Source organism: Apus apus, chromosome 8 (assembly GCF_020740795.1).
Source record: "Apus apus isolate bApuApu2 chromosome 8, bApuApu2.pri.cur, whole genome shotgun sequence".
Classification (NCBI taxonomy): domain Eukaryota; kingdom Metazoa; phylum Chordata; class Aves; order Apodiformes; family Apodidae; genus Apus; species Apus apus.
Window position 1 is genome coordinate 24,602,685 of NC_067289.1, and position 27,293 is coordinate 24,629,977.

At 41.9% G+C, this 27,293-nt stretch overlaps 3 protein-coding genes across 4 annotated transcripts in view; 2 read left to right on the forward strand and 1 right to left on the reverse strand.

Annotated features, from left to right (window-relative positions):
* The first annotated feature begins 5,082 nt into the window (after nucleotides 1–5,082).
* On the forward strand, nucleotides 5,083–13,435 carry TRIM59 (tripartite motif containing 59). Of its 2 annotated transcripts, none has more exons than XM_051626458.1 (2): nucleotides 5,083–5,525; nucleotides 10,201–13,435. In XM_051626458.1, the coding sequence occupies exon 2, from the start codon at nucleotides 10,204–10,206 to the stop codon at nucleotides 11,425–11,427; it is 1,224 nt and encodes a 407-aa protein (XP_051482418.1). In that variant the 5' UTR covers nucleotides 5,083–5,525; nucleotides 10,201–10,203; the 3' UTR covers nucleotides 11,428–13,435. The 2 variants fall into 2 exon arrangements, with proteins under 2 accessions (XP_051482418.1, XP_051482419.1); XM_051626459.1 differs by having other exon boundaries at nucleotides 5,088–5,193.
* The window catches only part of IFT80 (intraflagellar transport 80), an 84,494-nt gene continuing 68,715 nt past the window's right edge, over nucleotides 11,515–27,293 (forward strand). Inside the window, exons 1-2 of the mRNA XM_051626442.1 lie at nucleotides 11,515–11,610; nucleotides 13,471–13,616. The gene's annotated coding sequence lies outside the window, so the exon portion shown is untranslated. The remainder of the gene's footprint in view (nucleotides 11,611–13,470; nucleotides 13,617–27,293) is intronic.
* The window catches only part of SMC4 (structural maintenance of chromosomes 4), a 32,252-nt gene continuing 19,752 nt past the window's right edge, over nucleotides 14,794–27,293 (reverse strand). Inside the window, exons 9-23 of the mRNA XM_051626439.1 lie at nucleotides 27,096–27,260; nucleotides 26,032–26,265; nucleotides 25,298–25,483; nucleotides 24,587–24,748; nucleotides 23,823–24,048; nucleotides 23,648–23,727; nucleotides 22,313–22,465; nucleotides 22,040–22,166; nucleotides 21,545–21,734; nucleotides 20,482–20,626; nucleotides 19,556–19,729; nucleotides 18,542–18,724; nucleotides 17,543–17,775; nucleotides 16,722–16,905; nucleotides 14,794–14,983 (exon numbers count right to left, since the gene is read on the reverse strand). Coding sequence (XP_051482399.1) covers nucleotides 14,798–14,983; nucleotides 16,722–16,905; nucleotides 17,543–17,775; nucleotides 18,542–18,724; nucleotides 19,556–19,729; nucleotides 20,482–20,626; nucleotides 21,545–21,734; nucleotides 22,040–22,166; nucleotides 22,313–22,465; nucleotides 23,648–23,727; nucleotides 23,823–24,048; nucleotides 24,587–24,748; nucleotides 25,298–25,483; nucleotides 26,032–26,265; nucleotides 27,096–27,260 — 2,628 coding nt within the window. The 3' untranslated portion in view covers nucleotides 14,794–14,797. The remainder of the gene's footprint in view (nucleotides 14,984–16,721; nucleotides 16,906–17,542; nucleotides 17,776–18,541; nucleotides 18,725–19,555; nucleotides 19,730–20,481; nucleotides 20,627–21,544; nucleotides 21,735–22,039; nucleotides 22,167–22,312; nucleotides 22,466–23,647; nucleotides 23,728–23,822; nucleotides 24,049–24,586; nucleotides 24,749–25,297; nucleotides 25,484–26,031; nucleotides 26,266–27,095; nucleotides 27,261–27,293) is intronic.

The window sequence follows — 27,293 nt, forward strand, 5'->3', positions numbered from 1 at the left end:
ACCCAAGTCATGCGAGGCCTTTCATCCTAGGAGCCATTTGCTGGATGCATGGAGCCTTGGACAGAGACACACCTTTCATCTCTACACAGGATGGTATCTTCTGGTGGATCACAAGTATTCCCAGTAAGTTGGCTGCTTCTGCTCTTTTGCTATGGGAACAGGCTAGTCTGACAAAAAATATGAATGGGTAGTGTGTTAAGATCCCAAGCAATGTTTTAAGAGTGTCAGGTAAAATGAAATGCTGTGCAATTTGCCTTAGCCAGCCCTGAGCAAGAGAGCCTGATGACTTCTGCTTAACTAGGACTCTGCTCTTCAGCAGTTTAAAAGCTGAAGGAAAGAGTGGCTGTGCCAGGAAGAAAAGGGGTGACTTGCTTTCTGCTTGGAAGTGCAGAAATGGGTGTGGATTTAACTCCTATCGTACAGACTGTTGCATAAGTTACCGAATAACTTTTGCTGCTTTATAGTTAAGAATGTCTTTATATTAATACTTGCAGACTCTTTGCCACTTTTAACTATAAATGTTTCCTCAACTCTGCATGTCACCAAATTACTGGCAGGAATAGTGGTCACAGGGCTGGAAACAATTACAGAGGTCCTGCATCTGGATCAAATAGACTTTATGAAAGGAAAGTTAGTAGCAGAAAATGTGTAAAGTTTACAAACTCTTCCTAACAGGACATTTTAGCTCCTGCCAGAGTAAAACTGAGAAGGCACACAAAATTAATTGAAAGAGTTAATATTGTTTCCATATTTATAGGAAAGTAATTGGAAGCTTAATTTCCATGAAGGAATTATCATCTTTTGCTTGTAGATGTCTTGGAGGTGGGGGGCCTGTGTTTATTCTGGTGGTTTGGTGTGCTCCAAAGCTGAGAAAGTTTTCAAGCTGTCAGTAAAATTGTCACTTGTAAATACCTTTTATATACTTAAATGTCTATAAAATGACACTAAAAGCTACTGTTCCTAGCAAGTGACAAATGTGGGAAATTTTAAATGCCAGGTAGTGCTAAATGTGGTTTGTAATTTAATGGGAAGGCAGGTGGTCAGTAGTCAAGTCAGCAACATCATCAGATCATGGGATGAAGCAAGTGTGTCATTCCTAGAGTGACAGCTCTTCAGATTCAATGTTGCTTCATCTTGAAATTTTTTTTAATTTTTTTTTTTTACTTAGCAAAAAATAAACTGGGTATGAAGTAGCTTATGTTCTTTCTGTGAACATCAGTTCTTTATATGGTAAATTATTGTCAAAACTCCCTTGTTTGGTCTGCCTCTTCTGTAGCTTTTTCCTTAAGGACTTTCCAGGAATGTTGAGGAGGATGGTAGAGGGAAAAGGATTATACCTGTATTTTTTAGTGTAGTGCACTTACACCAGAAACAAAACTACTCCCAGGCTGAGTGCTTGTGACATTTGGAATCTTTTGTGCACTGTGTTTTACTAGGAAGTCTTATCTCTTGTTGCAGTGTACTTAGTGTGGATCCTGGAGTGAAGTGTCAATGTTCCCATCCACCACCAATACATCCCAATGTATTGATGAGCTGGAGAAACATCTTTCAAGAAACATGGAACAGGTTTAGACCTTTAGGAGCTTGGGGGGTTGGGTGGCAGGGGAACAGTCAATACCACAGACAGGTACAGGCAAACAGTGTGAAAAAATACCATTATCTCAAATATATTAAAGTGAGAAGAGGAACTGAGAACTCGAGCAATTGCTTTGGCACTGGAATTAAGGCAAAAAATCTGGGAGCTTTGTCTGCATCACAGATTTTTCTTCTGTGGCTGGCTGTGTAGCCAGTGAAGTTCTGTGCATGGCTACCATGGGTAAACCCTTCTCTGAGCAACGTTGTGATAGGAAAGTCTTACTCTATCCTTCTGTTTTACTTCCCTTCTGACAAGCTTTCCATTTTTTCCCTTAACTAGTGCCCAGTTTACCTCTTCCTCATTTAAGCTGTTTGGAATCTCACAGGTTCAGACCCTTCCCTCACACTACACAGTTCATTTTTCTCTTACCTTGAACAAGGTATTTGTGATGGACCAGAAATGTGCAGCCAGCAATTAGACTTGTGTGATGGAACCAAAAGGTTTGCAGATGGGTTGCATTGTGAGCCTGAATAAGGCTTTTTTTCCCCTAAAACTTTGTTTTCTCTTAACTGTATTGGTTTAATAATCAGTTATAAACCTCAACCTGCTTACACGTTTATCTTGGCTATATGGAATCTTCACTTTTAGCTGCTGTGCGATTGTTTTGCCACACCACAGCTTTGTAGAATTGTATAAACACAGAAATGCAAATTTTTGTCAATGGGGTGAACCTCAGTTGTGTTCCAGGGGACTCACTTTGTATGGAGACACAAATATTGATGTTGCTATGTCTGCTTTATGTGAGTAGACTTGTGGGATACCTATTTTGCACTAGCTAAGCATCTTCAAAACAGTTAATGTAAGGATTTTCATATTACACCTCACTTAAATTGTAGAAACATCTTTTAGCAGGTTATTACTGCACCAAACCCTACGAATGCAGTTAGAGGGGCTGTCTCTTAAGCTGATGTTTCCAGATTGGCTCTGGCATTTGTGTATCACACTGTCAGCTTTGCAGGTTGAACACTGGCCTGTTGTCTTGTCCACTGCAATTTCTGCCAGATGCAGAATTCTGTTGGAAGATAATAATTCCTAAAATGTAACTTGCAGAGATTTGCCACTGTGATGCACTTAACGTGGTGCTAGCAATGAAACACCCCCATGGTTGCAGCTTCTTCTACAAATTGGGCACCAGGGCAGAATAAATTTACAGATGTGAAGATTTGTATATCTGGCTTAATACGACTTTCATTAAGTAATATTAATTATTAATAGTCATTAATATTCGTGCTAAGTAAATTACTTAATATGATTTTCATTACTGGCTGGTGCTGTTGGCGGGCAGTAGGAGCACAATTGGGCAGGGATCTTGTCCACCTGTAGTTAAGCATAAGGTAATGATTTAAAGAATGGTTTTGACAGGGCAAGCATCTTTTAAAAGATGAAAAAAGACAGTTTAAAAGACTGTCACCTGAAACAGTCTTCTGCCTTGGAAGGATGGAAATGTAAGGTGGTAGAAAGTAAAGGGGTTAATCCCCCAGTTTACCCCAAGTCTATAAAACTAACAAGATAAGATTGGTTATTTATGTAGCAAAGTAGGGAAATAGTAACTCTGGATTGCTCATTTTATCTCATTCCAAACATAAGAGAAAAATACACATGGCACTCAGTCCTTTACTGTCCTCTTTGATCTGTTTCTGGGAATCCTTTGGGCTTGTGAATAAACCAAATGAATTCTGTTAGCAAAAGTAACGTGGGACATCAGGAATAGTCAAATGGAATATCTAAAGAAGCAACACAGCTTGAGAAAGAAACACACTATGTATGTATTTGCAAACAAAGATGTAAAATACTCTCTCAGTCCTAATGTAACATTAGCAAGAGGCAGAATAGGCCCAGCATGGAAGCACAGCCAGAGTAAGAAGTCCATCCTGTTTTTATCTTCATTAACTGTTTTAGGTTCCACAAACTTACAACAAATCTAAACTGAAAATGGTCATTGATAGAAACTTCTTTATTATTTTTGAATGAGTTTTAAAATAATCTCTAGAATTAGAGATAATTGAAGCATTTGTACTTAAGCTTTTTTCCCCCCCTCTTTGCGGCTGCATCTCTTCAGAAAGGTACCCTCTTCTAGAAGATCACTTTTGAGAACAAGACTTAGGTCCTTAAGACATCTGATGTTTCTCCAAACCATGTTCTGTTGGGTTTTTTCAAGGAAGGGTTTGTTTTGCAACATCTAAAGTCCCTTTTATGTCAAAATGAGGATTTACAGACATTTTCTAGTTCCTGAGGCTTTCTGGATAAATCTCTTGCCTTGTGCTGTCTGGATAGTTGCCTGGGCAGGCCTTGTGAGGTAGTGAATGTTGTCAGCTTCCCTGGGAAGAGAAGAGCTCTTCCCTGGCAGTTTCCCTTTTCCTGTATTCACGGGGACCTCCTTGTGAAGGAATGTGCCTCTCCCAGTTTGGAGTCAGCTGTCTTCTGTACCATAAGGAGATTCTGTGACGTTTGGGCCTGTACCTGCTTCCTCAGGAGAAGCACATCCCTCTGGTGGGAGCTCAGCTTCCTTGCAGATGAAGTCATCAAAAGATGGGAATGAAAGGCTAGTGTTACAACAGTTTCACACCAAAAAGACCAGTTAGGGCCTGACGTATTACTGTAGTCTCTGTGCTTATCAGCTGAACTGTGATGATTAATCTGGAGTGAGAGGCTTGTTTTATTATTCCAAACATAATTCCAGATGTTCCCCAGATATTTGTATCAGGTCATCTAAATACCACTTTGAGGACAGATGTTTAGGTGACTTTTGAATAATGATGTATTTATATTAAATGAACTTATTTTTCAAAATCCCCATAAAATTGGCATCTGACAGTTCGTTTAGTGTTCTTTGATGAACTATAAATGCAGAACAATCTGGAGTATGATGTCTGCACCACATGTGCTACTTTCCTGATTAAATCTAGTCAGGGATTGTGCTCCTAATCCATTCACTTCCTCCTGCAACCTTGGTTTTTTCCTCAGCAAGGCAAGTTCCCAGCGAGTGAGATGAACCATAACTGCCTGATTTTAACGTACGGCAGCAGCACTTTCTCTTACATCACCTTCACTGTCTCCGGCAGCCACAGCAGGTGAACAAGCTGAACGTGACGACAAATCAACCTGTGTTCCTGCGATCCGGAGGGCAGGCGGTCTGTCCCGGGAGCAGAACTCACAGGATTCCCGGTTTCCAGCTTCAGCCTGGGTTTCTCCCCAGAACCGCTGCGCTCGGACGTGGGCTCCGGTCCTTCAGAGAGCACAGACCCCCCGGCTGCACACCGGGGCGTTCCCGGGGGGTCCCCGGGCCGTGCGGGGCGTTCCCGGGGGGTCCCCGGGCCGTGCGGGGCCGGAGCTGCGGGACCCGTTACCCGCCGCCACCCCCCCACCCCCCCCCCCCCTTGACTTTCGAACGGCGCGGCCGTTGGCCCCGCCCCCCCCCGCGCATGCGCAGCGGGCGGCGCCGGGGGGAGCGCGGCGCGCGGGCCCGGCCGTTTGAAGGCGGCGGCCTCGGCGGGAGGGCCGGGCTGGGGGTCCCGGCGGGTCCCTGGGGGTCCCCGCGGCCCCGGGCGGGCGGCCAGGTGAGCGGGCGGGGCCCGGCGGGGCGGCTCTGCCCTCCTCCCAGCCGGCACCCCCGGCGCGGGGCAGAGCTGGGGCTGCCTGCCCCGCGGGGCCCTGCCCTGGGGCGGGCTCCGCTTGTGTCGCACCTGGCCGCGTCTCTCGTCGCCTTTAAGGTTACCCTGGCGGGTTTTTGGCGTTAACGCCGAGCCCTGCTTCTAGTTTGCTGGTTCCGCCGCGGTCCCTGTCGTCTGTAGTTGCCAGGCGGTCTGTGGGAGCGGGCGGAGGGTCTGCAGCAGGTGGCAGGGACAGGCCTCCCCTTCCAGCTCCGCTGCCTCACGCCGAGAGACAAAGGGTGAGTGTTCAAGAGCGGGAGCTCTGACAGGGTTCAAGAGATCCGGGATGGAGGATGAGTCTTGGCAACGGAACGCGAGTACGGAAGGGACAGAGTGGTTTGATTCAGGTTTCTGGCTGTGGTAACTTGTGTGAGCTTGTTGTGGTGCCCAAGAGCCAGGGGAGGGGGGTACAGCAGGAGAGCTAGGCAGGCTTCTCGGCCGTGTTCATCTCCCTTCAGCAACAGCAGCGTGTGGGGTGGTGGTGCAGCAGCTGCGGTGGGAACAGGGAGCAGGGGCAGAGCCTCCCTGGCCGAGAACTGCAGCGACTGGGGCGTGGGATGTCCGTGGTGTGGGGTACAGCAGTACAGCTGCAATGGGCTAGAATAGAAAGGCTTAAGGTCTAGCTGGTTTGTTTGTTTCTGGTGCCTGGCCTCTTGTTACAGCCAGCAAACCTGGCAGCTGTGTGGCAGGCTCCGTTCCTTCTGATGCACTGACAAACGGCAGAGCAGCACCTCGGCCTTCTGTTTGGGCTTGTTTTGCTTTTCAAAGTTCTGTCGCCCTTTGCCATGAAGGTGACTTATAAATGGAAAACACTGCCTATAGTGCCATTTAACCTCTTATTTTTGCACAACGTAAACTTGAGTTCCTGTGCTAGCACTACAGAAGGACTTCATGGACTGCTTTGGGATGGGGAGACAGCGTTTTTAAGGTGGATTTAGCTAAGTGCAGTATGGTATTGAAATCTGAGTGTTGCAGTGTCCTTCAGGAGAGAGCAGATGCCGTTTTCTTTCCAGTCAGAGGCATGAAAGTGGAGCAGGGAGCCTGGCAGCACGGGCTCCAAGGGAGGGCCTGCCTCAAGTGCCCTTTGGAGCTCTTGGTTTAGGCTGTCACAACTGTTACCAGTGCCAGCTTCACCGTTTAGAATCCTCCAGGGTAGAATGGGGTGTACTGGCTTGTTGTTCCAGCTGGCTTTAGCTATAAAGCAGTTAGTGACTTATCTACCTAAACACCGATGTGCACTGGATTCCAGATATAGTTGCTTCTAAACAATGTCTTGCATAATTAGCTGGATGAGCAGTGTCCTGATCCCTCGGTGAGGAATGCAGTGTTAGCAAGGAATACACTACACTATTTTGTTCTGCTTAACTGAAGGCTTTGGCAGATGAGATGTAACACAGGTATGCTGTATTACATGTTTTCACCTCCGTGCTAATTAGAAGAGTATAAAATCACAGCCACTCAGGCCTGCTGCTACTGAAACTCACCGTGTTACTGGCACAATTACACTGTTGAATTTTTAAAATTCCTTCCAGTTTGTAATTTGCTTGTGCCGAGTGACTCTGACAAGAAATATGTGAATGCACACACATACACATGCATATTTGCTACCACAGTTGTCTGGATCAATTAAGGAAAAGTATCTGGTCTGTGCAGGAAAGGATTTACCAGCTTCCTGCTGCCTTTTTTTTTTTTTTTTCCTGGTAAACTTTTTTGTTTCTCTTTGCTTAACTCTTTGATCTTGGCTCTTCTCCGTCTCCTTTCGCCTTTGTTGTCAGTCTGTCTCTGATATTCATCTACTGATTTATTTCCACTGTTCCCCTGTAGATGATTTTCTCTGTGCAGGATGAAACTGAGTTTGGGGATTTCTACCTTTTCCCTGCTGCAACTCTGGAATAGTTGAATAGAACAAATTAAAAAACAAACACAAGGTGCCTATAGCAAAATCCAACATTAGTGTTCCAAATGCTGTTTTGAAATTGACAAACAATTAAGACAAAAATCAAGTGCCATTTCTTCCAGAGGTGCCTAGGAGGGCTGGAGCAGTGGGGTGCCCCTGCCTGCCCTTCCAGAGCTGCTGTCACTCTTTACATTTCTCAATTTCCTGGGAAACTGAGCAATATGTTTCTGTGGAAATGGGAATTTCATTCCCTCTGGCCCGCGGCTGCGAGGGTTATGAAACAGCCCTGGAGGGAGCTCAGGTCTCCAGGCCGGCTTGTCGCTGCTCTGCCCTGTGCAGGCTGGTGCCCAGCAGCCTGTTTGCTGGGGAGGCTCTGCCTGCTGGGGGGGCTGCTCCTGCCGGGTCTGAGCTGATTCATGATAGAAAAATCCGGTAAAGTTGTTGCTGTGGTTTCAGGGTAGCAAGCAACTACTCTGCAGTTAAAACTTTTCTGAAGATAAAATTAGTCTCGCCCTCTATGTAGTTCAGATAACCTAGACGTGTATCCTTTATAAAGAAACTATCCCCTGTAACAGTTCTTTTGAAGAGAACTACAGCCCTAGATTAAAAAAATACAGTGATTTTAAACATAGGGATTTTTTTAATTACATGCATTCCATATGCATACAGGAGAAAACAATAAAGGTGCACACTAAGGAGTCTCTCTTTTATAACCATGAACAAAACCTTTATTTTCTAAGTGGAAGTGACAATCCCAGATTCATAATAGCTTTATATAGATATAAACTTTAAAATTCTGTTTCCTATGAGAATTATTTTAATTCTCAAAAAATAAATTATCTAGACAGTGAAGTAGATTTGTTTTTCAGCTTTCCTTCATTGTTGACAAATTTCTTTAGTTTCAGTGTCTGGAACATCACTCATAAATGTGAAATTGTTAGTGTCTGGACCTAAAGAACCTTGTGTTGCCAGCACAGCTGATTGGAAAAGCTGGGAAATAAAGGTCTGTGCCTGAGAGGAGAAACAGCTCGTGCACTTCAGGGAGAGCAGTGCAGTACAGAAGTAGATTTGGTGTCACAGTGTTGTAAATGTCCTTTGCAAAGGGTCTGTGCTATGTGATATTATTCTCTTTAACTAGGAGCATACGCTAGTTAGCTATAAATGTTAACACATTTTGTCATTCTTCTTTTAAAGGGTAGGTCTTAAGAATTGCATCTCTCCTAGTAAATTTTCTTTCAACTGTTTTTGAGGTCTCTTTAAAAAGTAGAGTTCAAATAAGTGAACCAACATTTTGTATTAATTAGCTGAAGAAAAAGCCCTGAAGTGTGTTGGATAGATTTTTTTAGTTTTGTTTTGTTTTTTATAATCTGAATTAATAAAAATGTGTTTTCAGTATAAAGTTAACTAGCAATATACAAATGCCTCCTGGAATTGGACTGGATCTTTTGGGTGACCATGGCCATTAGAATTTTTTATTTAATATAATTATTATTCAGTCTAGTTTTACAAGGGAATATAGTCTGAACTGACTGGCAGAGTCAAACACTTTCGCTTTGGGCTGTAGCAGCCTATCTCAATAAAGTGAGATAAGCCACACTTATTTCTGTACAGCCTGAAAGGTTTCTCTGTGCAGAGCTGATTTAACTCTCCAAGAACTGGAATCTGAATATTTAGCTTCTGACTTCCATCGATTTAGCTTGGTGTCTTTTGCAGAAACAATGCTGCTTAATTTATTTTTGTAAATTGTTTATTAATTAATGACGGATTTAATCCTTAGGGGTTTCCTTTATCCTGGATGCAATTTAAGGTTTTATTTGCAAAGGAGAGTATAATTAACAAATTCCATTATTTTTCAGTAGATTCACTGCAAGCCAAACTTTGTTAGACTTGGTGTCAATGAGCAATGCTGATGGACCCCAGCAAAAATGTTACTGTGTTGAAAAGATTAGGAGGGCACAGCTGAGCAAAATTGTCTCTAAACACGTCTCACAGTCAGTTCTCTTCCTGGCTGAACCAGCCAAAGGCTCAGTAGCATTTCGTGCAGCTGCAGGAGCCCAGCTGCATGTTATTGTGCTCAGATTTAGAGTTAGACCCTAAATTGAGTCTTTGACACCAAATGCTTGGTTAATTTCTTTTTTTTTTTTTGCAGTGTAGCAAAATTGACAGAGTTGACTAGAATTAGGGTATAGGAGAATGTGACACAAAGATAGGGAAAGTTCATACTGATTTCCCCATATTTTAACAAAAGAAAAAAATGGAATGAAGATTTATTATGAAAACCAGCATTAGAGTGATTGTTATTTGTGACCTTGCAGTGTGATTTCACTAAGCTGGCAAAGAAAAGACAATTTTACAAAGGTTGGAAAACGAAAGTTAGTGTTTTAGTTTTTTGCTGAAAGTAACCCAGGAATAGCACCAAGAGTCTAATTACTGCTAGTGCTGTTGTCTTTAAGGGCCTTTGAGTTAGACTCTCAGTTGTGCCAGCACCTAGAGAGAGCTTTTAGTAAATTTGACTGGTTGATACAAGGATTGCTATTTATATCACCAAGGTAACATTTAAAAAAAATTGGTGGAGGGAAAAAAAGTTTCTGTACTCATATTCTATTCTTATGTTGAAAACGTTACTCATAGTGGGAGAAAATTTTCATAGTTCTTAGGTCATTTAGAAACTTTGGTTCTAACTTTTATCACTCTCTTCTACTGTTCCCCTCTGTAAAAACACGTGGTAGCATATTGTTGCTTTTCCTCACTTCTAAAGCCAGAACTTGGAGGTGGGTAAGCTCTGTCTAGTCACTTAAATGCAGGTCATAACTTCCCAAAATCTTTGAAACATCTCTCCCCTTTTTTTTTTTTTTTTTGGTGTCTTTTTTCCTCCCCTTAGCAATAAACTGCCAATGTAGGTTAGGTTGCTGGTCATGGAATGTCAAATGGAAGCACTTAAGTTAATAAAAGTATTTTAAATGAGTTGATTGTAAAAAGATATTAAGCCGTTTTTTCTGTTTGTTTTTCTTTTGTAGGACATGCATCACTTTGAGGAAGAGCTGACATGTTCCATTTGCTACAGCATATTTGAAGATCCACGTGTTCTGCCCTGTTCCCACACGTTCTGTAGGAATTGTCTGGAAGGTGTTATTCAGCTGTCAAGCAACTTTTCCATCTGGAGACCCCTGAGAGTTCCTCTGAAGTGCCCCAACTGCAGGAGTATTGTTGAAATCCCTGCTGCTGGCACCGAAGCCTTGCCAATCAACTTTGCATTGAAAGCTATTATTGAAAAGTACCAGCAGGAAGATCACTTGGATGTCACCACCTGCAGTGAGCACTACAGGCAGCCCCTGAACGTGTACTGCCTGCTGGACCGAAAGCTGGTGTGTGGCCACTGCCTCACCATAGGCAAGCACAACGGCCACCCCATAGATGACCTTCACAGTGCCTACAGGAAAGAAAAGGAGGCTTCTGGAAAACTTCTCGAGCAGCTGACTGATAAACACTGGACAGATGTGTGTTTGCTTATTGAAAAGCTGAAAGAGCAGAAGTTCCAGTGTGAAAGCATCATTCAGGAGGATAAGAAAGCAGTAGTACAGTATTTTAGGAAGCTCAGCGATACCTTGGAGCACAAAAAACAAGCACTGCTGGCTGCCCTGGATGAAATTAACACCCACATTTTGGAGGAGTATGAGCCTCTCATTGAGAAATTGAAAAAAATCAGGGGAGAGCAGCTGGAACTGATGTCACTGAACACGTCGATTCAGAAGGAAGAGTCCCCGCTGGTTTTCCTTGAGAAGGTGAATGATCTGCATCAACGTGTGAGAGCTTTGAAGCAGAAGCAACTGCCAGATGTTAAACCTGTGGAGATTCACCCAAGGATTGGGCACCTGTTGAAAGATGTCTGGTCTAAAACTGAAATCAGGCAGATCAACAAGCTCCTCACCCCAAAAATAGAACTGATCCCAAAGAGGAAGTTACACAGCAAAGGCAGCGGGAAGGAAGGAAGACGACCTAAAGAACTTCTCCAGGCTGTAAATCCTTTGGCAGGCCTGCTTCTGTTTGTCCTCCTTGTGGTAACACTGATTTCACTGCACAAAACAGCCTCATCAGTTGCAATCAAAGCTATTCCTGCTTATATTTCAGAATTCTTGCTCTTTATTTATCGAGATTTCTGCTTCAATTTTCAGAATGTAGAGGATGTGCTGATGGAGTTTTTAGCGAGGATTACTTCTCTTTGTCTGTTTCAACAATTCAATTAAAAGATAGTGTAGGAATCCTCAGGATATGTATTTTTTTTTATTTCCACTTAGAAGCTGGGCTGTTAAAGTTCTACACTTCTTTCTACTTCCGTATCCTTCCTTCTTTATTGTATAGATTTCCTCTTAACTCTCAGTTAACTGAGAAGATTTGCAAGAGAAGATTCTGCTCACACAAGACAGCAGGTAGGTAGGTAGGTGTTGGTCAGAAACAATGTCTGCATACAGAAGCTATAATCAATTTAGAAACTGTAATCAGGAATCCTGTTTGTAGAAACTCCTCCAACATGTACTAGATTTTTTTTTTAATAACAAGTTTTTAAAATGTAAAAAAACCACCGTGGGATATAAACTGGCTAGTCCTGGATGGGGTCAGTCACCAGCTCTGGTGTACAAAAGCTCCCATTTTGTGTTTACTGACCTCTCTCTAAGCATAAAAACTACACTTAAGTGTAGTTTTTAGGGTTTTAAAGCATATATTCACAGCCTTGGGTTTCATTTTATTTGTTCCTGGTTACTGGCAGATGACATTTTATCTTTTTTTTTTTTCTCTAAACTGTGTTTAATGACTTTGTGTCTTTTGAATGAATCTCTGGGTTAGAGCAGTATCTGCAGGACAAGGGGTGCAGTACTGCATACAGGTTTTTAGTGCCACATGCAGTTTTTTAGTGCCAGCTGTGCACAAATCAGGTGTTGGTTCAGTCTGGCAGGGAGCTCCCACTGCTCACTGAAATGAGCCCTGACTTTTTGCTGAATCATTTAATCTGTAGTGAGAAGAGGTGCAGACTGGAATGAGCAGCAAAATTCCCACTGAAGTCAGTGCTACGAGGATTTCAAATCTTGTCAAGTGCCCTTAAAACAACTTGACAATGAATGCAAATTTGTATTCAGCTTTCCAGCACAAATAGCAGAGCTCTTTACCTGGACAGGGAGGAGGCACGTTAGCATTTCAGTCATGGGATCACTAGCAGTGTTCACTCCTTGGGATGGGATGTTGCAGCCTGAGCTGTGCTCAGGAGGGAAATCTCCAGTGAAAGCTGCTTCAGCTCTGGGTTAACAGCCTGATGGCAGGGAGTGGAGTTAGAACAGAACACGGATGAGCTTACAAATCACTAAAAAACAAAAAATGATTATTCATTTGCCATGTCTTATTGTATTTGACTTGATAAAAATAATAGGATATTGTAGCATGGCAGCATTCCTTGGCTGTCGTGTATTTTTAAATACTAGAAGTTGTTTAAGTAGGGATTGAATTCTGAGGCTCATGTTTAAATACCGGGTGTTTTAAACCCTTGTGCAAATCAAAACGTGCCCGTTGCTGCCAGCAGGAACTCGTGCTGCTTCAGTGAGAGCTGAGGGCAAGGCCAGCCCTCAGTTGTGATGCTGATGCATTCCTGAAGCCTAAATTAAGATCCTAAAAACAGTGGTACCCTAGTACTGTTGTAGTGAGAAACCCTGAGGCACAGCCCTGTGCAGCTCCCTTCCCTGCTGCTCGGCGGGGCTGAGTGTCCAGGTTGGACTGAGGCAGGAGCCAGCAGCTCCCCAGAGTGGGCTTTGCCTGCCTGTTAGGGCTGGTTTCTACTAAGTTTTCTGTAATATTTATTAGAGCTACAAAGGCAGATCCCATCAATACTATTAGTCAGGTTCTGAAACGGTGTTTAGGTTTATCCTGGGAATGGATAAATGCTGGTGTATTCATTTCCAATTAAACTGGGGAGTTGTCTTTCTCGTAAGCCCTGCTAATGAAGAAGGCTGTCACTTGGTACATAAGGTACCTCAAAATGTGGTGCCAAGTGTCTGTCCCTCCCCACACGAGGCTGCTTTCTTGACTTCCCTCCTTTTTATTTTCCTGACTTCTACAAACTAACAGTTTATAATGCAATTTTATTTTTTAAGCCTACAGGAATTTATAAAATGCCTTTATCACAGATGGCAACGTTTAGTACTTGTACTTCTACTGCACTGTATCTTTTAATAAATTTGCAGAAAAATAAAATGTATTCTTGCAGTAGGCCTGGCTAACACCTTCATTTCCTGACTGCACAGAACCTTCCCTGTGGTCCAGAACAGCGCTGAGAGGAGGGAGCAGGACCGGGGCTGCTCAGCAGTGCTCACTCTAGCTGCTTCATTTGCTTCCAAGCACCCCGCTTTTTTGCAGCATCAACTTCAGGAAGATTCTCTGAGGTCCCCAGGTGGGTGGATGTGGATTTCAGTCCACAGGCCTGTTTTGCTGATTTTTTTCTGAGGTGAGGTGGGTGCTGGGGGGCAGTGCAGGTGTTTGCTGGGCAGGGGTGTAAGCAGCTCGTCCTTTTCCTCTTACCCCAGCACTCCCTGGGGGCAGGCAGCTGACACTGCTCCAGCCCTGCTCCTTGCCATCCTCTGCTGAGTTTCATGTATGAGAGATGGGATTTCAAGAAAATTAAATCTTTTTACTGCGTTTTAATTGAGGTATGAGAGGGTTTTGTACCCTGCGAAACTTAGGGAGGGTTTTTCTCATCTTTTGAACTACCCTTTTTTGAAAGCTCATTCTAGAAGTGTAATTGTCACTACCTGTATTTTTTTAGAGGGGAAGTCGGGTTGAAAGTGGTTGAGATCAAATGGGAAAAAAAGAGTAAAGTTTCCAGGTTACACCTTAGATTCCCTGTCAACGCTGAAGTGTTGACAAGATGCTGCTGGAAATGGAGCCGTCTGCAACAGCCAGGCCTGCAGCAGGCGCAGGGTGCAGCTGTTCCTCACCCTCCCTCTGCCCTGGGAACAAGTCAGCCCTTTGGGAATGATGGGAGAAGCAAGCAGATGGTAATTAGTGTGTTAATAAAGCCTGAGTGTACAACGTGGCCAGGGCCTGAGAGAGGGAGGAGCCTGCAGGAGGGGAGAGGGAAAGGCCCGAGGAGCAGCTTCCAAAACGGAACCGATTAATTACAAAATGGCCACAAACACCTCGTTCCCAGAGCTGCAGCTTTACATGTTCTAACAACATACATGGCAATTATTTTGTGTAGGGGCTTTACTTGCTGGAATTCTTGTAATAACATGTTACAGGGCACTGATGGCATCTAAAAACAATTTGCTGACTTTAATATATACAGTAAAAACCCAGGCATTTTAAACCAAATGCAGAACCCAAGCATCGATATTGAGCCTACCCAGGGAATGTCAAAATGCAGCTGGATATGGAATTTAACAAACAGAATATTTTTTTAATGTAGTTCATATAATTAAGATCTGTATATATAATTTAAAGAAACAGGATTTATCAAGGTAAGTTTTATTAACAAGCTCAGATAAACACAAAACTAAAAGAAAAACATCTCAAATACAAAAGTATCTTAGATAAAAATCAGCAGCAGCAATGAGAATGGAAGTTTATTCCGTCTTATTTTTGAGCTTCACCCCCAACAGCGCTGAGTTCAAGCAGTGCTTTGGAGGCAATAACTTTGGGGTTTGTTGCCACACTCTTTGTGACGTTGTGTGTCTTGTAAATCCCAATTAATCTGTCTGCAATCTCAAACATGTTGTTTCGCAACGAGATGATGATGAATTGTGCATTTTTTGTTTGCTCCTGAAACAGAATTTCTGTGCATTAGCTCACAGGATTTAAAAAATGCTCTGTTCTTGTACTAGAATAGAATAATAATAGAATGTTTAAGGTTGGAAGGGACCTTCAAGATCATCAGGTTCCACCAGACCAGGCTGCACAAGCCCCATCCAACCTGGCCTTCAACACCTCCAGGGATGGGGCAGCCACAACCTCCTGGGCAGCCTGTTCCAGTGCCTTCCTGCCCTCATGGGGAAGAATTTCTTCCTGATGTACAACCTAAATCTCCCCTCTTCCAGTTAAGAACCATCAACCCTTGTCCTATTACTGCCCTCTCGGGTAAAAAGCCCCTCCCCAGCTTTCCTGGAGCCCCTTCAGGCACTGAAAGGTGCTCTAAGGTCTCCCTGAAGCCTTCTCTTCTTCAGGCTGAACATCCCCACCTCCTTCAACCTGACTTCATAGCAGAGGTTTCAGCATTTCCACAGGTGCAATTTACCAGTTTTAATGTGAATTCCACAAGAACTTACTGAAAGGTATGACTGTGTTACCTGAGTTGATACAGCAAGGGCTGCTTTAAGAATGGAAAGGAAAACAAATCTATTTCCATGTGCTGGTACATTTCTGTTTTAACAAAGCAGCTAAAATGTCTTTGAGGGAGCATACAGCACATACAATGTGTACACCTGGTTTTATATGTATAAAGAAATAGATACATATATATAAAGCTTCAGGCTGGATGTAATAAAAATGGCTCAAATATCAAATACAATCTTTTCTCCTAGGATGGTACTAATTTTGAAGCTATATATAAAATAAAAGCTAGTGCTATAATTTGCTTTTAAAAGCTAAAATACACTAAGTTTCAAGCATGTTAGTTTAGTTTACACTGCAGTTGAAATCAAACTCTTTGCTCTACCAAATCCCCTCTGGGAGATGGACCCTGCTTTGTGCAAATAGAGGCCTTGTGGAAACAAAATCTAAAGCACCAGTTGGAGGCAGGTATCTTCAAAGTGTTTCCCTAATTTCAAGTAGCTACTCATGATCTTTGGCACTTCCAGGGTGTTCCCAAAATGGGTGGTTATACTTTGTGTCATTCTTGAAGTTCTAAGTTTAAATTAACAACCAGAAGTGTAGCAATGTAAATGTTTGCTCCATTAAATAATGGTGATGACAGAATATTTAAAAGCACGAAAGAAAAAACACACTAATAAAGAGACAGATCAAAGCAGCCTATGGGAAACAGCTCCTGTTAATGACATGGAAGTATAAAACCAAGGAGCCTTGGCCACACCGGGAATGAAATCGTGAGCTTGGACACATGAACACATCAATAAGAGCTAAGTGAGTTGCTGCATCTCAGCCGAGTTTATCTGATTATTCTGGGGAAAGAATCTGTATTTTGAAGAGGAAGCAGCAGTAGCAGTGAGGATCTGTGGAAAGGGGGCACCATTGGCAGCCTCTAGTCCCCTGCAGCTTTTGAAGCTGTAAGCTCAGGATTTGGAGAGAAAACCCCAATTTGTGAATCTTCTACTACTTGCCTCATTTCAGGAAAGTATTGAAATAGGCAGCTTAGGAAAAATAAGCAGAAAGCAACATGCTAAGCACCTTTCTGGAAATGTGCTTAGTACAGTTTCCACTTAATTATTTGAAAATATAATTCCAGACTTTTAAATCTGGTTTATTTTGTTGCCACTGTCTTTTGTGGCAGAAAAGAAGCTATCTTAGAAAAATTATACTATAGTCTTTTCCACTCAATACTTACATAAATGTAAAAGGCTACAATAGACACGTTTTTGAAGTCAAGTGCTGCATCAATCTCATCCATGAAATAAAGTGGCGTGGGCTTGTAATGATGAAGAGCAAAAACTAGTGCCAGTGAACTAAGTGTCTTCTCTCCTCCTGATAAGTTGAATATCTTCTTCCAACTTTTCTTTGGAGGCCGAACACTGAAACAAATCAAGAGTTTGTAACTTATTTCTGTTCACCATTAAAATAAGTATTTTGTGGTGAAAAGCGAGTCGCAAGAGGGAAGTCTTGGAAGACACAGACACAGAGAGGCTCAACTAAAACCATGGATGAGCTGCTTGATACTGAGTCCTCCACAGCTAAGAGGCAGTGAAGGGGATTATTTCTGTTCACTGAGGAGTAACTCCCTGGTGTGTGCACCAGGCCAGCTGATGTCTGCCTGAGCTCAAACCCCTCCAACACTCAGCTATTCATGTCAGTCTACTCTTAAGTAATTAATATACTCTTAGGACCATTTATGCCAGAACAATCTCCAGTTACCAGTGTGACTGACACAATTCCCTTGGCAGAATGAAATCATTTGGGAATGAAGAAACCCTGAGAAATTGACTTAAGTCAAAGCTTTCTAACTGCTGTTAGAGACTTATTTCTCCAGGAGAAACAAATCTCTTTGTTACCCAATGCTAAAAACTTGTGGCTTCTGTCAGTATCTTGCCAATACTTGCCAAGAGGGAGGAGTGTCTTGGTTAGCTGCTGATCCATTAAAATGTACCTAAAACGCAGGCTGGAAAAAGGAACACAACAATTAAGCAATAATACAAAGTATTTTTGACAAACCTAAATACGATTCCCTCAGAGAAGGGATCCAGGCTGTCCACAAGTTCTAATTCAGCATCCCCTCCCAAAGTCAGCATCTGGTAGTTTTCCTTCAGTTTATTTGTTATGACATTAAATCCTGCCATAAATTCATTTAGCCTTTGTTTCCTAAGATCTTCAAAAGCTTGTCTGAAGTTGTCTCTCATGTTGGTAATTTCATCCAGTTCACCCACACGTTTCAAGTACAGCTCTTCCTGTAGGAAAAAAAAAACAAAAGTGCAGTTCAAGGAGCTGCCTCCTTCATGTAGATTTGAAACCATTTTCCCAACCATTTGAAAGATCATTTTTCCCAGGGTGGCTAACAGCCCTGAAACAAAAGAACAACCCCAAACCATCTCTTTTTAATCATCTCTATCCTCTGTGCTGCTGATCTCTCTATACTGGAAAACCTGTATGCAAATGAAAAGAAATACATTTTTAAAAATTTAAAAATCATCTGTTGACTAGTCCAATATTACTGAAGTGAGCCTAGTGAGGAGAAAAAAAATCCTTGTCTTGTTGTGTATCTGCCTAGCCTGTCAAGACTGGTTGACTGTACCTACATACACTTTCCCAGGAGCAAGCTGTCTTCCCCTGCCATGGTTGGTACCACATATAAATGGTGTAGGGAAGCTCCAAGGTACAACATTCCCACTTAGCTAAGTACAAGCCAACCAATAGTCAGGAGGGAACAGCCCAGCCTGCAGAGAAAGGGAGAACTCCAGGGCTCCATTTCAGTTCCCAAGAGAAGGGAACTGAAGAACAGGACCATTTCAGGTGCAGGATGCATTTGAGCTGTCACCTGAAGAACAACACCCAACTGGAAGGTTACCTCTGCACCTCGGAAGCGGCGACAGGAATTCTGTACAGGTCCAACCCTGGGATACACAAGAGCTGTGCACAGAGACTGTCCTTTGGGGAGGAGACTGCACTGACAAGCAACACAACAGCCCTCGGGGGAACCTCTTGCTCCATGCTCACCTTCTTCTTGTATTCCGCAATAGCTCCCAGGTTGGGTTTCATGTCGTGACACTGGGCTTCCAGGAGAGCGATCTGATTAGTGATCACGTTGGGATCCTGGACAGCCTCAAGCTCCTCCTCACTCAGCACTGGCATTTCTTCAGGAGGTTTGTCATCTATGGCGTGCAGTGACAATTTGGATATCTGAAATTCAAAACCAGTTACTTGCATTCTTTAGTGGTAACGTGAATTGTCACATGAACACGTTTCTAAAACATTCTCTGTATTAGAACAGACTGAAGCTCCCAATCTCATAGCAAAGATTCTTCACATAACTCCCTTTAAACATAAGATGTACAAAAGACAACAAATACCCCTGTACCCTATTGTTCTGCTCCTGAAAACTTTATACATCATTCTTACAAAGGAGACATTTCTCTGTAGTAGGAGCAGATAATGACTGAAATCACCTCTATTGATGCCATCAAGATGGCACCTTATTACTGGCCCCACAGAATTCCTGTTGGCCCAGCTATCTATAACTGGGGAAAGGCAATTTGATGTCCCAGGTGGACCACAAGTTCTAGGAGAAATGCATTCAAGGTCTTGCCATTTTATAAAGAACAGCACTGAACACAGTTACACAGAACTTGTGTTTTACCCCTCTTTGCTTTCCTCACCCATGAGGGTGCCTACCCTTTTAAAACATTCTTCAGTGTATACAGAGAGAAGGGGCAGGCACAGCAAGTCTCCTGGTTGCCATTTATGGCCTACTTATTTTCCTCTCATTGCTCTTAATGATTCACAGAGAGTGCTATGGCTGTTGCAGTTATCCTACCAGCCTTTCAGAAATAAAAGAACCTTGAAAAACTAGAAGCTAAACAATTTAATTCATAACTCACCCATAACCTTGTATGTAAACAAGAAAGTAAAAGTCTGAAAGGCCAGCTGTTTACAGCATAAACATCAAAAAACTGTGAGCTGGATCTTTTGAGATCTTACCATTCAAATTTTAGGAACGAAAAATTTCCCTACCTCTTTTTGCCAGTATTTGATCTTTGACTGGTGTGCAGAAATATGGCTATCAATTTGTTCTATTTTCAGCTTAATATTAAGAGCTTCCTTTTGAAGTGCATGTTCATCATCCTGAATAATTTGAATCTCCTTGAGTAACCCACGATGCTCCTCCTGAACTGCTGGCAATGCTTCCTGAACAGAAATGACCAAAAAAAAGTGCATTAATCAGTTGCCTCACAAAAACTTCCCACTTTCTTAGGTTATAGGATGGTTTTCACTATATTATTCCCAGAGCTTACTCTCCACAATCCTCAGTATTGATGTGAACAAATACATATTCTTGTACTGAGATTAACCTGGTCCTTGAATTCTGGAATGACTGAAAATATGCTGCAGTTTATATTTTCATTCCAGGTCTGGATGAAATGAGTCCCACACTCGGATGTTTTTAGCTAAAAGGCAGTTTTAGAGAAAGACAGTTGCAAAGAAACAGCTTTATTTGGAAGAATTTCAGCTGTCCTGGTTGTTTTCACTCTCCCATACATAAATCTAGAGGGGAAAAACTGAAGTCCCACATAACTGGATAAAATCTATTTTTAAACAAGGGCTTAAACCCAATATTTATTTGCAAAACCTTGGGTTTAAGTTTTTTCTTAGCTTCAGAAAATTGAGTCCAGATATATTTCCAACATTCCCTGCCCATCATGCACAACAAAATCTGAATAAGAATAGAAGAATATAGGTAGGATCTAAAAAAGGATATAGCTCATCATCCTGATTTTACCTGATGACCAGACCCCTTACTAGGACTGGTTTAGGCTAATTTTTTCCCTCAGCATCTATATTTAAAGGTCAACTCCTCTAAAGGACAAGCTGTTACCTACAATTTCCTTCACAGACTGCCTCCTCTGTGAAGAAGTACCCTAAATGAGCATGACACTTACTTCAGCTTGTTTGCAGTCATTTATAACCTTGGTAGCTTTGTCTTCTAGTGTAGTCAGTTCTTCTGTTAAGTCTTTCATTTCTTTCTCATTATCTTTAATCTCCTTCTCTGTGCGAAGAACAGACTCTTCAGACTTTTTCAGGTTTCTGAACAGGTAGGGAGATGTTTCAATACCTCCTCAGTGCAAATCTGACACGAAATTACCTAGACACACAATCTTAAGCATTGTTCAATAGCTACTGACAACCAATAGAAGTGCCAATTTATGCATGAACTCTCCCACTCCTCAGACACCCAGGTGAAGAAAGTTGTCTTCCTTCAACATAAAGCAGGCAGGTCTCACCAAATTACTTAATTTCTTCCTTCAGACAGTTTTGACATTTGTTCCAAGTATTCATTATGTAATGCTAAGATAACATAAAAACACATCACACTTTATTTCCTGACATGCCTCACAATACAGTTTGTCCCTTCAGATCTGAGCTGCTCCCCTGCATGGCAATTCAGGGCTAGTTTCCATCTGTATCCTGAATCCTGCATGCTGCTGCAAGGCAAACATTAGCAGGAACATACTGATTAAATGTGACTTTTCAACTGCTTATTAGAAACTCCAAAGTTTTCTTTCCCTTTACCTCCTTGATACAAGTAACATTTACTACTAAAGATGCAACGGAAAGTTCAGATTTCAAGAGGAGAGGATTTTCAGCTATGGCAGATGTCCTACAGGCACTGATGCCCACAGATACAGCTGTTTGAAGCTGAGGTGACTCTCCTTGCTCAGCTTTCACTAAGGCTCTGATCCTTTGCCTGTAATGCACACTAATTAACAATGATGATGGTGTTTCATTAAGAACCAACCTCAGTTTGAAGTCAATCAGTTTAGAGGAAAAGGCTATGATCTCCTCCCTGCAGTTTTCCTCTAACCATAAAGAGGTGAAAACCATCTCTTCTGGCCTGACAAATCCCACCACTCCAGGAAGGTCCAACTGCAATTAAACACGAGTTGCAGAAAATGCAACGACAGCCTGAATCTTCACTGCTGAGCACACTGATGTCTACTATACCTGTCTGCAGTCTTGACTGCCACTTGGGCTTTAGTAATAGCTGAAGCACACTCATCTATTTCTTTGTTGATCTTGTCCAGTTTGTCTTGCTGTGCTCTGAGTTTATGATTATTGATCTCGAGGATGAGGTTGTGTAACCGTTTAACTTCCTTCTCCATCTTGCCAGCTTTCTCCGCGACGCCATCGTACTCTGTGGATACACAAACCCAGCTCAGGTCCCTGCTGACCCGAGTGCTGCCCCACATCAAGATTCCAGTGGGAATTAATCTATTGAGAAATGCACATATTGCTTTATACTGTGAAAAATGTTTCATTTTAAGAGCATGGCAAAAAAACCCTTTATTTAAGATCATTACCCTCAACGTTAACAATTCTTAGCCCTAGTTATATTGAGTTTCCCTATGAGTCTGTATGGAATACAGCCATAAAAATCTAAACAAATACTAAAATGAATGTTTCCTTTAGCTTGACTGAAACATGAACCCGAGAAATTACCTTTTTTATAACTATTAAGTATTTTTTCCAGTTCCTTCTGTTTGTTCTTGTCTGGAGCAGCAGCAATTACATTTGCTTCAAGTTCCTTAACTTGGTTTCTTAGATTAATTTCTTGTTCAGATAAACTCTACAGAAAACACAACTGTGTTAGAATCCTGTGGGTTGAAAAGATCCTTGATGCCAACAAGGACTCTGTGAAGCTGAGGCTCAGAAGTTATCCCCCTGCCCGTTGATGGAGAGGCCAGACATGGCCTCTCTAATACCCATGTTCACCTGCATACTTGCTGTGTACTTTTCTAGAGTATTTCTCATTTCCCTGAGATCTTGGCGCAATTTTCTTACGGCTTCTTCAAGTTGTAGTTTCTCTTCTCCATATTGTGTTGCCCTTTTGGAATCCTTCTGCAGCTGAGATTCCATTTTATTGACCTACACAAAAATGAGACAGGATCACTTGCCTAGCATCACCTCTACAAAACCAAGCAAGATCTCATTCATGTGCTCAACAGTCTATGATTTCTTAAAACACAAGATGAAAGTGGAGTAAAAACTTGAAAGTTCCTGTAGCAGGAGAGAATCTGGAAGCTGACTGCTGAGAAGATCAGTTCTAATAGTAAAAAACCAGAGGAACAAGAACAAGAAAAAGTAAGCTGAAGAATCCCTGTCAAATAGCTCATAATGGAGAATCTTTTTAAGGAAATAAAACTGGATTAAGCTTGAAAGGTTTAAATGAGAGTAGTGAAGGCAGAAACAAAAAACAAGCAGAAGCTAGAAGCAATTTTTACTATTGTTAAGATCTGATGGTTGTTGGTTTCTGTGGTATGTGGTGTGAGGAAGAGAAGCTTTTGCACACAGTTACTGTTCAACTGACCAAAGTTTAGCAATTCACTCTCCAGAGCAGAAGGAATCAGGATGCAATTCAGCTCTCAGCCCAACTTCTGTTTTTACATACAGAGACCTGTCTAGCAGGTGTGGATGTAAATATACTTGTTGGCCCTGGAGTCGTGCACTATGCTAAACAGGTACAGAGCCAAAACTCCTGAAAATGGAGAAATTAAGTTACAGCTACAAATCTTTATGGTGTGTCACAGCATCTCTCATGGGCCAAACAGAAACCAGTAGATCAGCCTATCTCATGGAAAGAACAATGAATAAACCTGAAGTGTGAACATTCTTGAAATACAAATTTGAAGCAAAGCTCCACCACTCCCTGACACATCTTACAAGGACATAAAATGAAGGAGCAAATCCATCTTTTCTTGCTGCTGAGGTTTGTGTCCCCTGCTCTGCAGCTCAACGGTTCCTCACCATCATCATCTTCCACGTTCTCATCCCTACCTTCAATCAATTCCCAAGCTATGAAAGTAACACTATGAGACTAAAAATTAAATAACAGGCATCTGATAGCTGGGCTGTGAACAAACGCACTGATCAGCAAAGTAACCTGTGCTGACTTTGTGAACTGTAGCTTCATCAATCACTGCTTATGTATCTGGCATCACAGACTGTTAACTACTCGTGCTGATTTAAAAGGACACAGCACCTGTGTGAACTGCCAAAACAGAAGGAATTTCGACGAAATCCCACTTTTAATTAACATCATGTACTAACCTCTTCTTCTGAAATATCCACAATGACTGAGGAACCCATCCTGCCCTTCATGACTTTACCTCCACCACCAGTCATTGTTCCTAAAGTAAGAAAGATGAAAAGTTACGGAGCAACCTGTGCTTAGATACCATCCATAAAGTGCTTAAATTAGAATTTTAAGTTTGCACTTAAATACCTGACTGTTCAATGATTTGTCCTCGCAGTGTCACCACCCTCCACCTTTTCTCTTTTTGGAAAGCTACTCTGGTAGCTTCTTCCAAGTTGCTGGCGACCAGGGTGTCCCGCAAGGCGAAGTAAAAGGCCAGGCGAACCTTCTCGTCCTCCACTTTCACCAGGTCAAACAACCGAGGGGTATTTTCAGGAGTTGGGATCTTTTGCATTTTTTTTTCCCATACAGTCATCTACATCACAAAAGGAAATACAAATGAGAGCTTCCTCAGGATCATTTCTGAGGCAATTTCATTAATCTAAGGTATGTGAAGGCTTTAAAGCCAATGCAATTGTACAGGTATTAACAGTAAAGCCTTCCTTGGAGGAGGATGGATTATACTTCCACTATAATTAAAAACTCACTGACAACTCGTTGTTCTTTTTCACAGTTTGCAGTTAGTAGATTACTTGGATTATTAAGTTTGCTAATTTGTTTTAAAAAATCTACACAGAAACATATACAAGACATAACAAACACTTGTTGTACACATCCAAGTATCTACCAAGCCTTGGCTGTAAGTAAACTTTAGCATTTGCTAGTAGACTATTCCAACAGCCTATGAAAACAGGTTTTATCTTTACCTGTATTAACACATACACAGCATAATATACTAATATTTAGAAGATCTATTTATACAGATGCATATTAATACACTCTACATACAGAGTATTGCTACTGTGCACATTGGGGTAAGTCAACAATTGTTTTGCTGAAGCACCAGAACTCACTTTGTCCAGAGCTATGAAGGTGGCAACTCCAACTCCTGAGGCCTTCAGGAAGCTGACGCAGCGCTGGGCGGTGTCAATTGTATCAACAACAATGTTGTCCAAGGCTCCGCAGCAGGAGGAAATGGCAACATCGTACTTCTCATCGATGGCTCCCAAGTCTCCCTAGGCATTCAGAAGTACCCGGGTTAGCCTGGCACCCCTCCTGGCTTGGTGTTAAGAAATCAAAACACTTTACACAAATGGAACGAGAGGAAACAAATGCCAAGATTATCTTCTGTGACAGAACTTAAACCCATATTATTTTACAAATTCCAGGACCACACCTGTCTCCTGCACTCTGCTCTTAATCTATTTCTAGTGCACTTGTTCCCATGGTAGAAACTTCAGGCCACTCTACCAAGTGTGTGGTTACCAATAGATTCTACCTTCTGTGGCATCAGAAGGTAAAAAACACTACTCCAGAGGCTGCAGCAGATTTGGCTTCAAGACCAGCCCAGCAAAAATAGAAAGCTTTCTCACAGCCTTTCCTCAGTGCTGAGTAGAGGAACCTCAACAACCTTTTAAACTTATAGCAAGTCTACAGGCTTTGCAACTCTGCTGTCCAAATCCATAGCACCAGGGAAGTGAGGAATTCCACCTTTCATTCGATCACAAAATCACCACTCTTACAAAGGTAAAGACTAAAAGTCTAAGTAGCCTTTGAACATTTACCAGTCTTCCATAGAGTCCATGAATATTGCCAGATTTCTTCTGCTGAAGCAGAGCCTCAAGCACTTTTCCTCGACTGCGACTTTGTGCTAAAGAACTTTTGGCTTCTTCTACTTTCTGACGTAGATTTCGAACAAGATCCTTAGCACCCAGTTCTTCTCTTCCCAGCTTCTCAAGCTTATTCTCTTTCTAATGGTTAAACAAAAAACACTATCTTAGCCTCAGGAAAATGACTGTTCACAGAGTCTTAGATTCATCATTGTGTAGGCAATGAAACCAGCCACTGAAAAGCAGAAGTAGCAAACATTCATGGGAAGCATGGCTAGCACTTGGATACACTTCAGATATATTTAGTAGACTTTGATACAAGTCTAATAAGCTTATGAATTCATGAATCAGGCTTTGGACAAGGTAGTGGGATTTTCTTTCTTTGGGGAATGAGGGAGGAGCAAGAACTGACATTCAAAGGCAGCTCACAAACACAGCCATTTTTTATTTCAACATGTCTCATTATGTGGGATTGAATTTCAGTGCTTAACATTAAAAATTCCTTAATCCAAAATCAGTTTGAAATCAAATACTGAGTATTAGAATGTAGGTTTTAAATGTTAGTATATTTGAGACAGGCTGTAGTTTATTTTCACGATTATTGCTAAGAAGAAGAACAGAACTTTGGTTTGGGTATTGCAACATTGTGCTGTAGCTTGAAGAAATCATAGATGAAAGTCAAGTCTCACCTCCTTCAAGTCCCGTTCGGCTTGGGGCAGTTTTCTTTCTATATCTTTGATGGCAGCTTTCCTTTCCTTCAGAGTTTCTGAAGTCGTGGTGAGAGCCTCCTTTGCCTGCTGTAACTGGGCCAGGGCAGTATTGTGGCAGCTGAGGTAGAGATCGAGCTCGGACTGCGCCACATCCATCTTGGAACGTGCCTCGTTCACTGCTTTACTCAACTCCATGAGCTCCTTCTCTTTGCTCTGCAGAAGTGGACAATGTTACAACTACAGACAGACAGCTCTGGGATTTCTTACATCAGTCACACTCTATGAAAGGAAAAGGGCATGTTCTTTACTAGCTCTCCTACCAGCAGAAAACAGTTACGTTATCTGGAAGAACAAGTATTTCTTAATTTATTAACGTGTTCTGTATGGAATTTAAATAAGGTGTTTTTCATCATTAAACAGAAGAACATGGAATTACCACAGAAAATTGCCCTACAAGCTTTGTATTGTTTTCTGAAAGCTGGGAGGAGCCCTACACATTGTGCTAAATGGCAGGTCAAACACAGAAACCATGTTTTCAAGTACAGAAAATAATCCCCCAGATTTACAGGGCAAATTTGCAGCTTCCAGGTGTTTAGTGACTGAACTGCTAATATCAACAATAACCAAGTGTTACAGTAGCTGTCTGTTAATTCAAAGACAGATTACAGCTGTGTGAAGGGCTCAGAATATACCCATTTCAAAATCTGTTAATTTGTTTAAGCCACACGCTGTTTTAAACAATTTGATGGGAAAAAAGTCAAGTATGTTGAAATAATGGAAGTGTAGAATTATTTCCTATACAGATATGTATGATATACTTGATGGCACATGCTCACTATAAAAAGCAGACAACTTAATGAGAAGGATTTAGCTCTGATCATAAATTCAAAACTGATTTCCTAGCTGGGCTTCATTGACCTAACACATGAAAAGTGTATTTGTCATAGGAAATAGCATTTTACAACTACCCCATGATCAGCTCACTCTTCAGTATAAAACCATCAGTTACTACACACAGTGTACCAATTCAAAACAGTTCAAACCTCTTTCTCTTCTTGAAGTCCTTGTGTTTCTTCCTTCAGGCTATCCATGACCTGCTTGAGTTTGTCTTCTTCTTTCTCTTTTGCCTTCTCAAGATGCTCTTTCTTAGACGTTGCTTCGCTGATAGCTTTTTCACTATTGGAAGGTACATTTTTCAGTTCTTCTACCTACGCAAGGAAAAGCCTTTTAACTTCCTCTCC